Source organism: Notolepis coatsorum, assembly GCF_963971535.1.
Source record: "Notolepis coatsorum genome assembly, chromosome: 3".
Classification (NCBI taxonomy): Eukaryota; Metazoa; Chordata; class Actinopteri; order Aulopiformes; family Paralepididae; genus Notolepis; species Notolepis coatsorum.
Window position 1 is genome coordinate 194,206,377 of NC_140167.1, and position 16,103 is coordinate 194,222,479.

Here is a 16,103-nt window from a genome sequence, read left to right on the forward strand (position 1 = left end):
TAGTAAATGTGTTTATATGTCCCACCCTCTGGCCTCTGAAGTTGCTAATTTCTTTTTAATTTGGGCCTCACAGGGTTAACCTCTTAAGCCCGAGATATACAGTAAAAGTGTATATTTTCAGCATTATGTTTGTTTACCAATTATTTTAACTGTTATTAGTGAAATATAAGATTATAGAAATCTCAGGGCATTGAGTCGGAAACCGGCGCATATTGACAGGAGGAAGTGGCACAGCCAAAAGTGAGTGTAGTCTTTTGAAGGAAGAGACTCAGGGCTTTCAAATTTCGAAAAACTACCCTACCCAGCTCACACCAGCCCCTGTCAATCATCTGACTTCTGGATTTACTTTTTAATTTCTCTTATTTTTTGGGATTATCTCCCACAAACCTGAACGTTATTGCCATAAAACAGAACGCAGTTAGTTTCTCTACCTTTCTGTGAACGTCTTGCAAAAAACGGTGTTGCAATATGATGAAGAATGGTGGAGAAATTTACATTATAAAAAAGATGGCAGAATTCAGTACTGTATCTACAAAACCTTCTGTTTAATCATCTTCCCTTTATTCATTTGCTTAGATTTTTCAGGTCTGGTCAATTTTAGCATGGTGTTATTTACAGTCAAAGATAATTTTTTTTTTAAATAGAATTGATATTCTCCTTTGGTTCATTACAATTTACTCAAGCCTAGTAACAGACACACTATTTCTGACACTGATCCATATATGTCCCTAGATTCAGATACCAAGAACATGCAAATGGACCATTTAAAAAAAAATTGTAAATGTTTATTCTACGTCCTTATGGAATGAGTGACATAAAAAAAAAAAAAAAAAAAAAGAGTAAAAAAAAAAAAAAAAAAAAAAATTTTATTTTTTTTTATTTTTTTTTATGGATGGAAGAGCCGCACATTGACGGGCAAAGAGCCGCATGCGGCTCGCGAGCCGCGGGTTGGCCACCCCTGGTCTAGAGTATAAATATGTTTTTATTGTTTTCTGCAGTATTTCATAGAACGTGAGATATAGGCATAAATGCATATATTAGATGATCAAATGCAGTTTGATACGATCAACGTTATATTAAAAATTTCAACTGTACATGGTCCTAAACGTCATGACTGGTCATCTGCGGGTGAACGGAGGGGGGGGGGGGGGTCGTTTATAATTCAATGACCGATGTTAAATGATTTATGTAGTATGGGTGATATATTGATCAGAGCAGTTTGTATCGAAAATGGTAAAGAAAAACGCTGAAACTCACCCCAGTCTCCTCGTAGCGTTGGGCGATGAGAGTGGAGCAAACAGATCCCAATTATGGGATGTTGATCGATGCGATCCATTTCCGGTTTGTATATTACTAATACACGTCCAAATCATGTTGATTATTGAGTTATGGCAAAGATCCATATCGACGGTGTCTGTATTGAGCCCCGGGACGATAAGCGAGTGGCCGGACGAAAATAGGGGACGGACCAAGCTACAATGGGCACTTCCGGTTTGGCAACTCGCCGATCGGCCACCAGGTGGCGGTATTGAAGCGTTGCAGAGTTGTGATGGCTCAGACAGCATCACCCAAGACTCCGTGGGTGAAATATGAATACCATGATTTTTTTTTTAAATATATATTTGCATTTTATTTTCATATTCGAATATATACCCATCGAACAAAGCTTCAAAGTATTTAAGACAGCCCTATTGACCAGTATGGAGAGATGGCTTCTGGTGTGAACAGCCAGGCATCCTGCTCTTCATGGTGTGAACAGCCAGGCTGCTGCTCTTCATGGTGTGAACAGCCAGGCTCCTGCTCTTCATGGTGTGAACAGCTAGGCTCCTGCTCTTCATGGTGTGAACAGCTAGGCTCCTGCTCTTCATGGTGTGAACAGCCAGGCTCCTGCTCTTCATGGTGTGAACAGCTAGGCTCCTGCTCTTCATGGTGTGAACAGCCAGGCTCCTGCTTTGCTGGTGTGAACAGCCAGGCTCCTGCTCTTCATGGTGTGAACATCCAGGCTCCTGCTCTTCATGGTGTGAACATCCAGGCTCCTGCTCTTCATGGTGTGAACATCCAAGCTCCTGCTCTTCATGGTGTGAACAGCCAGACTCCTGCTCTTCATGGTGTGAACATCCAGGCTCCTGCTCTTCATGGTGTGAACAGCTAGGCTCCTGATCTTCATGGTGTGAACAGCCAGGCTCCTGCTCTTCATGGTGTGAACAGCCAGACTCCTGTTCTTCATGGTGTGAACATCCAGGCTCCTGCTCTTCATGGTGTGAACAGCCAGGCTCCTGCTCTTCATGGTGTGAACAGCTAGGCTCCTGCTCTTCATGGTGTGAACAGCCAGGCTCCTGCTCTTCATGGTGTGAACACCCAGGCATCCTGCTCGCTACAAAATAAAACAGTTCATGGTGCTTCGGCCGTTCAGCGTTCCTGTGTGTCTCTGGAGCGATAGAACTGACAGGCTGACGTCCGTCTCAGTGCAGTGGTGCCCAACCAGTCGATCGCGATCGACAGGTAGATCGCGGGCTGATTACAAGTAGATCTCGATTAATAAAATTAGATTATAATTTTTTTTTTTTTTTTTTTTTTGCAAAATCAACTCTGCCTCTCCTTGTTAACTACAACAAGCAATGCTGTTTGTTATTTAAGATGAGGTCGGACTCGGCACTGACAGATTTGTGTTCATTATGCTGCTTTTATAAAGCCTCAAATGACGGCGTACAATATACAATTTTGGCTGGTAGCTCTCGGCTAGGTGGTAAATTAAAAAGTAGATATTGGTTCAAAAACGGTTGGGCACCCCTGGTTTACACGATGGTCTTTGTTTATGTCTCCCAGGTGTACGTTTGGGGGTGCAATGAAAACGGGCAGCTTGGATTGGCTAATGCTTACCACTTACAGCTGTCTCCCCGTCACCTGGTGGCCCTGCAGGGCTTATGTGTGCAACAGGTGAGAGGTGCAAATTTACTGTTGAAATGCTGGAATGAAAAGAAAACCGCCTACTTGCAAGATGTTTTGAGAACACATATGCAAATGCAATTGGATCGTTTTAAATTGGGTGTGTCGTGGTGCTTTCATATGCCTCATCCAACTAAATTAACTCCAGCTGAAATGAATGAAACTCAAGACTACGGCTCACATTTGAGTTCGCCTCAGACTTGGGAGCAGTAGGGAGCAGCTAGCCTGATATCAATCTTCCCATTTGACTCTGGGGAAGATGGCAACTGAGTGTATTTCCCATAATGTTGGAGTGTTCCTTTAAACTGGGCTAGTCATGTTTCATGCTCCTTCTCTTGTGTTGTCCTCCAGATTGTGTCTGGCTATGCCCACTCCCTGGCGCTGACAGATGAAGGGCTTCTCTTTGCTTGGGGTGCCAACACTTATGGCCAACTGGGCACCGGCAACAAGAGCGACCAACGCAACCCAGTGCAGATAATGACTGAGAATGAGAGGTGAAAGAGACTGTGGTCAAACCAGACACGACACGACTCCACACTACACCACACTGCACTACACCACACGACACGACTCCACACTACACCACACTGCACTACACCACACGACACGACTCCACACTACACCACACTGCACTACACAACACGACACGACTCTACACGACTGTCTACACCATACTACACTAGCTCTAGACAGATGGGAGGCTTTCCTTTTCTGTTTCTTCTTTTTCTTTTTTTTCCTTTTGCGCAGATACAGATTTCACTATTTGAAATCACTAACTTCAGGAGAGGTGTTTTTGGCCAACCCGTATCCACTACTATTCATTTGTGCTAAACTAGGCTAGCTTGCAGCCGGAGAGCGTTCTACTGAACGCACAGAGAGCAAATTGGTATCCATCCAGCGCATTTCCCATAATGTCGGCGTGTTCCTTTAAAATAAGAACAACACTTCAGTACGGTATTTATTTAAATGTATAATATCTATTATCTGCACTGCACACTTTTTAGAACTGTACATAGTCATCTTTATTTTTTTTATTTTTATCTTATTCTATGCAAATTTTATTTTATTTATATTATTGGATGCTGCTATGGTTGAGCAACCTCAACAAAGTGAATTTCACTATCTTTTGCTGTAAAGTACTGATTGACGTGACAATAAAGGAATCTGAATCACACACACACACTGATTTCCTCCTTCCCCTATTTCATACGCTCAACACGCTCACTGCCACCTTCTCTTCCGGACCTCAACAGGATCGTAGAGATCGCCGCCTGTCACTCCACGCACACGTCGGCCGCCAGGAGCCAGAGCGGCCAGGTGTACGTGTGGGGTCAGTGCCGGGGCCAGACCGTGCTGCTGCCCCGCCTCACACACCTCACCTGCACCGACGACGTCTTCGCCTGCTTCGCCACGCCCTCCGTAATGTGGCGGCTGCTCTCTGTGGGTAAGACCTGGCATCTCCGTATCTCTTCACCGTGGCTTCTCCGCCACTCTTAACATGTGCTTTTTTTTTTACTTGAACTTGAGGACTGCATACTTTTTTTGAAAAGCTTATCTTTATACTTTATGCTTATAGAACATGCATAAGCCTGGTCTCTTTTGAAAGATAACATTCCGAAGTTTCTTACACAATAAAGAAAAATCACTTTTAGTGCTAATGAAATATAGAGTAACATAGGGCTGAACTTGAGTTGAACTTGTGTGTACTCACATTTTTCTGTGGTTGTTGCAATATTCCCAAGAAATATATAACAAGAAATTGGTATAAGCTGGAAAACACTGCCAATCCATAGCCTGAAGTCTTATGTAGTACAGGTCCAAATTCTATAAAAATCCATTCAGAAATGAGTCTTCTAGAGAGATCCGGGTAAACGGTGTGCCAAGAAAAAAGCTCTCCATTTTTCCATTTCCTCATCCAAACCAATTCAATTCACTTCTGGTTTTCGCTCATCACCTTTCACCTAGATCCCTTATTCGCACACCCCCACGTGGGGTATCATTGGCAAGCTACACTCATTGGCTACAACCCTGACCAGTAAACACAAAATACATTTTCTGGTATCCCGTTCCCACTTTATCCAACCAGGAGGCCTGAATTCTTTTACTAACGGATTTCCAGTTACGCGTTCGCGTTCTGCGCTCTGATTGGCCACTGATGTTTCTGGTCGCGCCAATCGTGTGACGGCAAGTTCTATCACCGGTTAAGCTTAGGCACTCTTTCGAAGTTGGTTAAGGTTAGAGTTTGTCTTAGAGCAAGGCGATAGAACACCAGCCCTGATTCCAAACTCTAACCTTAACCAACTTCGAAAGAGTCGCCTAAGCTTAACCAGTGATAAACTAGGCGTTAGGTAGTTTGCTGCTGTTCGAGGCGGAAATGGGCGCGTCACGCAATTGGGCGCACATGTCACATGACCAGAAACGTCAGTGGCCAATCAGATCGCACCAGAAACGTCAGTGGCCAATCAGATCGCAGAACGCGAACGCGGAACTGGAAATCCGTTAGTAAAAGAATAGACGCAACCAGGAGAGAGAACTCCACACTGCAAAAATAAGAAATAAAAACGAGTTTTAAGCTAATGTGATCCAATCCTTGAAACAAAGTAAAATAATCTACCAGTGCAGTAAGCAAATTTGACTTGGCAAGATTTCTTGAAATATGTACACATATCAAGGGTTCTCTCTCCTGATTGGATAAAGTGGGAAGGGATACCAGAAAACGTTAGGTTATGGCTATAACCAAGTTCTGTTAGTTAGGGGTGACGCTTGGCATCACTACTGCACTATCTCGCATATGTGCACGCGCACTGAATAAAGACCACAAATGTACCTTTAATCCCAATATTTGTCTGACCACACCCCTCATCAGCTTACCTTCATAAGCAGGTGTGTGGTCACCTGCTCTCCTCCTTCCCAAGCTTTCACCACAAGGTGAGGTCAAGGGCTGCAGCGGCCGTCTGATGCCAAGCGTCACCCCTAACTAACAGAACTTGGTTATAGCCATAACCTAACGTTCTGTTCCGTTAGGGGCTCTGCTTGGCATCACTACTGCACAAGGGGAGGCCAAGCGGAGCCGCTGGCTGACAAATACACCCCGCTGACAGCCCCCCACAACCATCAGAACAGGGAGGGCCGAGCCCCCCCGACCCCCCCTAATGGAGGGCATCCCCCCTATTAGGGGCTTCACGGGAGGGCGACGGACCCGACCGTGCGAAGAGGCACTCAAGCAACTCAACGCACAGGGTGAGCAGACCGTGGCTTGACCCCACGACTACACACACGCACAACCCGCATGCCACCCGGGAACGAACGGAGGAACAACCTCGTTACTGCCCCCAGAATCACGGGGTCAAGGGCAAACCCAACCCCGTGGCAAGGCCGTAGCAGCGGAGCGCGAAGGAAGACCCAGACCCACCAAAAGGACTGGACTCCCTGGAATGGGGGCCCGGAGAAGTCCATGATGCCAGCATCAAGACCCCACCAGGTGGGCACGTAGTGCCCCGCCCCCCACATCGCCAGCATATTCGGACAAAGGCCCCTCAGTTACTGCACCTGGTATTCCCAGGCGGTATCCCATCCAAGTACTAACCAGGCCAGAACCTGCTTAGCTTCCGAGATCGGACGAGATCGGGCGTGTTCAGGTTGGTATGGCCGTAAGCCGAGCGGGCCCTGTCCCCCCAATAGTACACCGCCTGGCACACTGACCCTGCAGAACAGGCAGTCAGCATGGCCGTAAGCACACAAAAAAGGTTAACCAACGGAAGCAGGCAGCGCACCGGGGAAAAACCAGGCAACAGGCTGTTAACCCTAGCCTGGAGACTGCGGACGAGACAGGCGCCAGAGGGGACAGCTGAACACAGCCGCCCCGGCGGAAGGGGCGTATGCTGGCGTTGTTGCATGACCAAGCCTCCATTTAAAAACCCCCACCCAGAGGGGTTGAGGCAGAGAAGGCTGACACGATTGGCAGACGTCATGAACGTGCAGGGGCACCCTCAACCGGTGAACCCGAGAGTTGACACTGCTCCAACACACCAGGGAATCAACCACCTTGGCGTTACCCAATGCGGTGGTTGTTCCTATAACCCCTCAAGAAAAAACTCCAAAACACACCTGCGGGTATACACCGGCTATACCGCAGTACAAGTGTCTCAGTTTTCAAAAAAGGGTTAACCCAGGCCTACGGGTCGACGAACATTACCTCGGACCGGGCCTGGCGATACGGGAAGCACAGGGTCACCAGAGGAGGTCAAAGACCACCCCAACAGGCCCCTCTTCGCCATGCGTGAGAGAGGAGCGAAAAAGAATGGAGAACCAGCCCCTAAGCACACCGTACTTGGTATTCCCAGGCGGTCTCCCAACCAAGTACTAACCAGGACCAACCTGTGTAGCGGCTGAGATCCGACGAGATCGAGCGTGTACAGAATGTCATGGCCGTAAGCCATTATGACAGTGCTGAGTAAAAACGTACCCAACCAGGATCTCCATAGCGCTTAACCCTGTGACACCCGGACCGACCTGGCATTTTTCCCCCTGAAAAAAGCCCAAGTCCCTCAGGGTACCAGAACAGCAGATCTGCATCCCCGGCGGACAACGGGTTCAACTGATCCGGACCAGCGTGACCAGAACCAGTCCCGTGCCCTAACCACGCCGACATGCCTACTCCAGGAGAAAGGGCAGATATGCGTGTCGATCTTAACATGAAAAGAAGGCGCCACCCAGACGTTCGGGCGAACCGCGCCTGGTGGCCCACCCCAAGGGCGTGAGACCCCTCTACATATGTTCAGATCCATTCCGTCATCATCCCCCAGACATGAACGAGAATCCGTCGAAAACCATCCCAGGTCGTGGGATTAGGTTGTCGGAAGAGGAAAAACCCCCATCTCAGTTGCTTCATAAAAACGCCGTTTTAACCCCAAGCAACCAAGGCGCGCCAGTCAGTCGCCTGTTTACAGCGAGCTAGCACTATACGTGCGTCGGGACACACCCCCATCAATGAACAGGCTATTTAGACCTGTCATTGAATCCCCAAGGCGCCCAGGGGAACGACAAGAGGGGTGTGACACTTCCTAACTCCAACACTTTTTTAATAGAAAAGAAGGAAGCATCAACAGTATGTATCCCAGTCTACACAGCCAGGGGTAAACATTTTTCACATTTTTACATCCCACCACCCTCCTATAGGAAGGAAACGGGGATCCCCAGAGAGACTTCCCACGCGAGCTGTACAGATTGAAAAGAATATATTGCACCTTGAGCCATGTAAAAAATTGGTTTTAGGGCTCTCCGGGGAAGAGGCACTGAACCCATACACACTCAACAATCGAATTGAATCGAATACATATACAATAGAACAGGACACCTTCTAGAGGGTCCACTCACTTTGACAATCTGAGGAGGAAGGCTCTGTACTCTGATGGAGGCTCCCTCACATGGAAGAAGGAGTCCGAACTCACAGAAGGCCCGAATAGGCGCTTGGTGAGGAGGAGCCCTGACCACCCCCCTGAAACAGATCCATCACATGGACCTGAACAGCACACGGAAGTCCTACCAACAGAGACGCGCACGGTGACGTACTCTATGGTGGGGGAATTCCTGCGGTACACACGCCCAATATACCAGGCCGTGGGACCAGGAAACTCCCCCCCCCCCCCCCGTAACATGCCGAACCGCCACGTGACGGGAACCTTGAAGGACAGGGGGTGTACCCCTGACCGACAGAAACAAGGGGAAGAGGAAAGGTTACCAGTTCACCCCTTTACGACCCCACACCCATGATACGATGTAATGACAAAAAGAGAATATGACACAGTCATAGTCAGCTCTATGAAGCGTCTGACAGCTCCACACAGCGCATGAGCTAACCTGCTATCTGATTTTTACTAAGGAAAAAACACAGAAATAGAGAGGGCTCTAAGAGCCCCGGTCCAACATACACATGTGCTTCTGTGGCCAGTCCAACCCAGTTGTAGGTCACATGACACACACAACCCATCATCACCTACAAAAAATGGCAAAAACACTCAACAGAGGAACGCCGTTTTTCACAATGAGAGAATACATAATTCTCGATTAGTATCGGCCACAGGCCTTGCTAAGCACACACGACAGCGACCAAACCATCTTTTCTTTTAGGAAAATAAAGTTTCTCCAGCAGTTTTAGCACAACCTCAGCAATCAAGCTAAGGGTTACATCGCATCCCTACCACACAAAAGACACAATTAGTGCACAACATGTCTGATAGGAGGATGAAAAAGTCCCCAGGGAACCGGGGGGAAACACAATCCTCTTATTTTACCCTCAATACGGCCAGTTAAAACAGGAAAACCTGTTAATATGTGAACACACTGTTCATTGTCATCACAGGCTGAGAAAAGAACATTCTTTTACTCACTTGTCACCAAGCATAGCTTCATAGGTTAGTTACCTTAGTTGTGAGTACACGGTACATATAAACACCATGATGTTTCTCACACAACAACCAGATCATTACATCCCGATTTGCACGGAGAAGCTAACTGCCAGTGACAAAAACAGCTCACACATAACCCGCGTCGTATCCTAAATGCATTGCAGCAACACACGTTTTGGGAAAAACATCGTTATTCACAATACATTTAGAAAAGTAAAACCAGAAGACGTGTTATAAGGTCTGGTCAAACCTGGTCCTACCCGGAACGTAGATCAGCGAAGTGCAGTCACAGACACCGTAGGAACACAGCCGCTCCTGTGTTGTTCGAACCGGGCAGCGTCGCCGCTCCAACCCGCACTACAGTCCTCTTTGTTGACGCAACCTTGCCGTCCTGGCTCAGGGCAGGGTCGACGAAACATCCCCTGTCAAGGATGACGTCGTAGTCAAGAGTGTAAAACATGTTAAAATCAAAGCACGTTCAACAGAATAGCATCAAGCTAACGGCCGCTCCAACCGTTCGGGCGCTACTGCCCCTGCTCGCGCGACGCCGAGCTAACGGCGCACGCGACCAGAAGCGAGCTCACGGCGGCGCGCGAGAAGCTAAAGCTACCCCGCGCCAGGCCATGGCCTATAGCAGCAAGCTAACGTTACCTAGTGATCACGACATGCTAGCACCGCAGCTAACAGCTGACTGGCTAACAGTAGGCCCAACCTAAGCCGGCCATGCAGCGATCCCAGCAGGCTAACGCAGCAGCTAACAGCTGACTGGCTAACCGTAAGCTAAGCAGCTATCACCTGAACATGTAAACAATGACATAACACTCACCCAGACAGGCCGCCGTTCTGAACCTCTCCTCACTTTTTAAGAGAAAAGAGAAACAAGATGTCAACACTGCTTTACAACGGTGATTTTACCAACACCCGACGGAATCAGCACAATACCAAACTGGCCTGTGTAGCTGACTTGAACATGGATCTGCCGCTATCGCACATCCATGCACATATCCCCTCGTGAAGGAATACTCTCATTTGGATATGAAAGAAGGGGCTACACGGTGACAGAGAGAATCCACTCGTCCAGAACACACAGGGATCACCAGTGTTAATGGTCGCGGCCCACTAGTTAAAACTATAATGGTCTTCAGACCAAGGCCTTCTGTCGCCTAGGTGGCTGAACAAAGGACCCTAGCCTGGGGCCGGTTTCCATAAACATTGTCAAGTAGCCCCCATAGCACTAACAGACAAGTGAAGCCCGCCAGCAACAGTACTCACCCAACCTGAAACCCACCGCTTCTCACAACAGCGGCGTGTCCGACAGTTCAGCTGTGGCCTGACAGGTTTCACCCCAACAAACACAGCAAGGAACTGCAGTTGAGAAGCATGCAGCGGCGTGCTCCCAATACGAAAACCGGTGGAGGGTTTTTAGAATGATCATCATCTTCCAGACACTCCAGTACGAAGACAATATCGCCGTATTTTCTCGAAAATAGTGAGAGAGAAAATAAAGATATGATGTCAACGTATCCTTGTTTCCCAAAGCTGCTCCTAATCCTTTCTTCCATCATGGTGTCAAGTGTGGGGATCTACCGAGGCACTTCTTCCTTGTGGTGAAAGCGAGAAGGAGGAGAGCAGGTGACCACACACCTGCTTATGAAGGTAAGCTGATGAGGGGTGTGGTCAGACAAATATTGGGATTAAAGGTACATTTGTGGTCTTTATTCAGTGCGCGTGCACATATGCGAGATAGTGCAGTAGTGATGCCAAGCAGAGCCCCTAACGGAACAGAACTTATTTTCTGTTTACTGCAGAACGGAGGGACTGGCAGACCCATGTTACTGACCGGAATGTAGAGCTATTTTAACACTTATTTTAACAAAAAAATACCACTTACAGCACCTTTACTTGTGTTTGTGGTTTTGTCCTCAAGAGCATGACGACTTCCTGACTGTGGCGCAGTCTCTAAAGAAAGAGTTTGATAGACCAGAGACGACAGACCTCAAGTTCAATGTGGATGGCAAATACATCCATGTCCATAAAGCTGTCCTGAAGATCAGGTCAAGTTTGTAAATCTCTCACTTAACACCACAGCTACTGAAAACAACACCATGTTAATGTTGTAATCTCACACTTAACACCACAGCTACTGAAAACAACACCATGTTAATGTTGTAATATCTCACTTAACACCACAGCTACTGAAAACAACACCATGTTAATGTTGTAATATCTCACTTAACACCACAGCTACTGAAAACAACATCATGTTAATGTTGTAATCTCACACTTAACACCACAGCTACTGAAAACAACACCATGTTAATGTTGTAATATCTCACTTAACACCACAGCTACTGAAAACAACATCATGTTAATGTTGTAATATCTCACTTAACACCACAGCTACTGAAATCAACACCATGTTAATGTTGTAATATCTCCCTTAACACCACAGCTACTGAAAACAACACCATGTTAATGTTGTAATATCTCACTTAACACCACAGCTACTGAAAACAACACCATGTTAATGTTGTAATCTCACACTAACAAGCGGCCAGAAAAGTGGCAATTTTTGAACTTGAACTTGAGGACTGCATACTTTTTTTGCAAACCAAAACAACATACCGGTACTTTATACGTATAGCACATGCATGAGCCTGGTCTCTTTTCAAAGATGACATTCTGAAGTTTCTGATTCCAGAAGAAAAATTCACTTTTAGTGCTAACGTAATAGAGTAACATAGGTCTGAACTTGAGTTGTAAAAAAAACTTGTTACTCAAGTTTTTCTGTAGTAGTTAGTAGTCCAGAGGTAGTATTTCCCCAGAAGGTGGCTTACAAATCCAGACGGCGCCATAGCCTGAAGCCTTATGTAGTACATATCCAAATTTCATAAAGATCCATTCAGAGATGAGTGATTAGGAGTGATTTTGGTAAACTGTGTACAAAGAAAAACTCAGTTTTCTCGTGTTTTTTGTTTATTTTATTTAGATCCCCATGTGGGGTATCATTGGAAAGCCACACTCATTGGTTACAACGATCCACAATAATTTTCGAGATTGGATCTAGATTGACGGAACTACTGCAGCCTGAGTCGGGAGTGGTATTTTGCGCAATAACGTGTACTTTGCACAAGCCTCAAATACCGGCATGTAACTCGAGAACCACTGAACGGATTTTGTCGGATTTTGTCGCTATCGACAGGCAACAAATAAGTCTTCAATTCGATATATATATTGTATTACAAAATATGCACACCCGAGCCACTAGGGGTCGCCAAAGTGCCGGTTGCAAAAAATCTGAAAAACGTCCCATATGAGGGACGTTGCAGCTTACCACAGCTACTGGAAACAACACCATGTTAATGTTGTAATATCTCACTTAACACCACAGCTACTGAAAACTGATCATGTTACTAACTGCTCTATCTACAGGTGTGAACACTGATCATGGTACTAACTGCTCTATCTGCAGGTGTGAACACTGATCATGTTACTAACTGATCTATCTACAGGTGTGAACACTGATCATGTTACTAACTGCTCTATCTGCAGGTGTGAACACTTCAGATCCATGTTGTTCCAGTCTCACTGGACGGAGGACATGGAGGAGGTGATAGAGATAAGCCAGTACTCCTATCCTGTGTACCGCTCCTTCCTGCAGTTCCTGTACACTGACGACGTGGAGCTGCCCCCTGAAGATGCTATCGGTCAGTCCCACACACACGCACCATATCCTGGGCCTCCATTGTTGTCAGGATTACATCAGTGAGTGCTGCTGTAAACAGGACATGACATTGACATACTAAGCCAACTCAAAGATGGACTAGCCGTATCATATTGAATGATATTGGAACGTTAAAGGAGCACTTCACCCAATAATAATCATTTGTAAATCAATTACTCTCCACTGTGATGCCTTGAATTCATGAATATTCTCTCATGTGTCCATACAACCTAGAATCCAAAACAATTTAGAAATAATTTAAGTGAATGGCGATTTGGTTCAACAACAGCAAAACGATATCAAAACATATGTTTATTATAAAGAAAACATTTCTGCTTCAAATGGAACACGTGTTTTCCGGGTTCACAAGAAGTCCATATGAAAGCTGTAAGTGGAAAATTGTTAGCCTGAGTGGTTTCAAGACACATTGGCCAGTTGCTTAGCAACAGTGTCCTCACGACTTCAACCCACTTGAAGTTGAGACCACAAACTCACAAGTTCCATTTGAAGGCAGCAAAAATGCTAAAAACGTTTGTGAAGTACTGAGCATACGACTGGATAAATGAGACTTGGATTATATCTAGCCACAGCTTTAATGTGTATGTAAACTCATCTCTCAGGGCTCTTGGACCTAGCCACAGTGTGTATGTAAACTGGTCTCTCCGGGCTCTTGGACCCAGCCACAGCTTTAATGTGTATGTAAACTCATCTCTCAGGGCTCTTGGACCTAGCCACAGTGTTCAAGTTCAAGTTCTTTAATAGTTGTCATACAGAAGTACAGAATACTTTCATACAAAATGCTTCTTACTGTTACGCTCCAGAGACTGTGCTAGACAAGATAGTATCAAATAACATAATAACATAATATAGCATGAATTTAGAAGAAGAAAAATGAGGTCACAGTGTTCGGTATAGACATATGTACAATGTTCTGAGTTACCATATAATATACAATACACAATACTATGCAGTGTACTAATGTACAGTACTATCTAGTGCAAAGCAGAAATGGGATGAGGTACAATTTTAGGTACAATTTACAGTAAGGTGTACGAGTTGTAGTGCAATCCTTCATCCATAAATATAAAGTGTGGGGAGTGGGTGCTACAGTGTGTTTGTTTAAAGTGGGTGTGTGCTATAAAGTGTGTGGAGTGGGTGCTACAGTGTGTTTGTTTAAAGTGAGTGTGTGCGTGTGGATGTGTGTGCTATGTGCGTTTGGTGGTTGTTGTTGTGTAGTGTTCATTCATTGTTCGTTTAGCAGCCTGATGGCCTGGGGATAGAAGCTTCTTCTGAGTCTTTCTGTGCTCGCCTTGAGACTCCGGTATCGCTTGCCTGACCGCAGCAGTTCAAAGAGGCAGTTGTTCGGGTGACTGGAGTCTTTAATGATTCTCTTAGCCTTGCCCTTGCAACGCTTGTTGTAAATGTTCTGGAGGGTGGGGAGCCCCCCTCCAATTGTGCGTTCGGCTGAACGTGTCACTCTTTGTAGTCTGCTTCGGTCTTGTGCAGTGCTATTCCCAAACCAGGAGGTGATGTTGCCGGTCAAGATGCTCTCTATTGTACATGAGTAGAAGTTCTTAAGGATCTTCTGGCTGACTTGGAACTTCCTTAGGCGCCTGAGGAAGTAGAGGCGTTGTCGTGCCTTCTTCACAACACTGTCAATGTGTGTGGTCCATGTCAAGTCCTCGGATATGTAGGCTCCGAGGTACTTAAAGCTGTTGACTCTCTCAACCGGTGCCCCGTCGATGCTGAGGGGGCTGTAGTCCTTGACCCCCGACCTCCTGAAGTCCACAATCATCTCCTTTGTTTTGCTGACGTTCAGGGAGAGGCTGTTTTCCTGGCACCATCCCGCCAGGACCTTGACCTCTTCCAGGTAGGCCCTCTCGTCGTTGGCAGAGATCAGGCCCACCACCACTGTGTCGTCAGCAAATTTGATGATTGTATTGCTACTCCGCTGAGCCACACAGTCGTGTGTGTACAGGGAGTAGAGGAGGGGACTCAGAACACAGCCCTGGGGGGCCCCTATGTTGAGGGTGATGGATGAGGAGGTGCAGTTGCCTGCTCTCACCACCTGGGGTCTGCCAGTCAGGAAGTCCAAGACCCACTGGCAGAGGTTATAGCCCAAGCCCAGGTCCCTGAGCTTGGCTATGAGTATGGAGGGGACTATGGTATTGAATGCCGAGCTGTAGTCGATGAATAGCATTCTCACATAGTTCCCCTGCCTCTTGTCCAGGTGTGATGCTGCTGTGTGCAGCACATGGGATATGGCGTCCTCCGTGGACCTGTTGGGGCGGTATGCAAATTGCAGGGGGTCCATGTTGATGGGGAGGGAGGAGCAGATGTAGCCCTTTACTAGCTTCTCAAAGCACTTCATGGCTATGGAGGTGAGAGCTACAGGGCGGTAGTCGTTGAGGCAAGCAGGCTTGGATTTTTTGGGTACAGGGATAATAGTGGACTTCTTCAGGCAGGTGGGGATGACAGCCTGTTCTAAGGACAGGTTAAATATGTCAGTGAATACTGGGGCCAGTTGGTCGGCACAGACTTTTAGGACGCGGCCGGGGATGCCGTCCGGACCTGCTGCCTTCCTGATATTCACTTTTTTAAAGGTCCGCCTCACCTCATGCTCTGTTACCCTGAACACTGCGCCTCCATCAGCAGCCGACCCCCCCCCCCCCCCCCCCCATTGCCGTGGCTTGTGAGCTGGTGTTGTTATTACCAGCATCAAACCTCGCATAGAAGGTATTGAGGTCATTTGCTAAGGAGATGTCACTGTTCAGTTTGAGGGAGGCGCCTTTGTAGTCTGTCATCGTTTTGAGCCCCTGCCACATAGCTCTAGAGTCAGCTTGTTCAAACTGGAGTTCAATTTTATCCCTGTAGCGCCGTTTGGCCTCTGACACTGTCCTCCTTACGTTGTATCGCGCCACCTTGTGGTCATTCATGTTGCCTGCCACTAGGCCGTCGTTGTATGCTTTGGTGCGCTCTCTCAGAGCTTCACGGACGGATTTGTCTACCCAGGGTTTTTGATTTGG

At 46.8% G+C, this 16,103-nt stretch overlaps 1 protein-coding gene across 1 annotated transcript in view; it reads left to right on the plus strand.

Moving 5' to 3' along the window:
• The window catches only part of LOC311224426 (RCC1 and BTB domain-containing protein 1-like), a gene marked incomplete at its 3' end in the record, with an annotated part of 66,618 nt that overhangs the window by 41,026 nt on the left and 9,489 nt on the right, over nucleotides 1–16,103 (plus strand). The window contains exons 6-10 of the mRNA XM_084309409.1: nucleotides 2,827–2,937; nucleotides 3,298–3,440; nucleotides 4,200–4,390; nucleotides 11,281–11,407; nucleotides 12,906–13,060. Coding sequence (XP_084165535.1) covers nucleotides 2,827–2,937; nucleotides 3,298–3,440; nucleotides 4,200–4,390; nucleotides 11,281–11,407; nucleotides 12,906–13,060 — 727 coding nt within the window. The remainder of the gene's footprint in view (nucleotides 1–2,826; nucleotides 2,938–3,297; nucleotides 3,441–4,199; nucleotides 4,391–11,280; nucleotides 11,408–12,905; nucleotides 13,061–16,103) is intronic.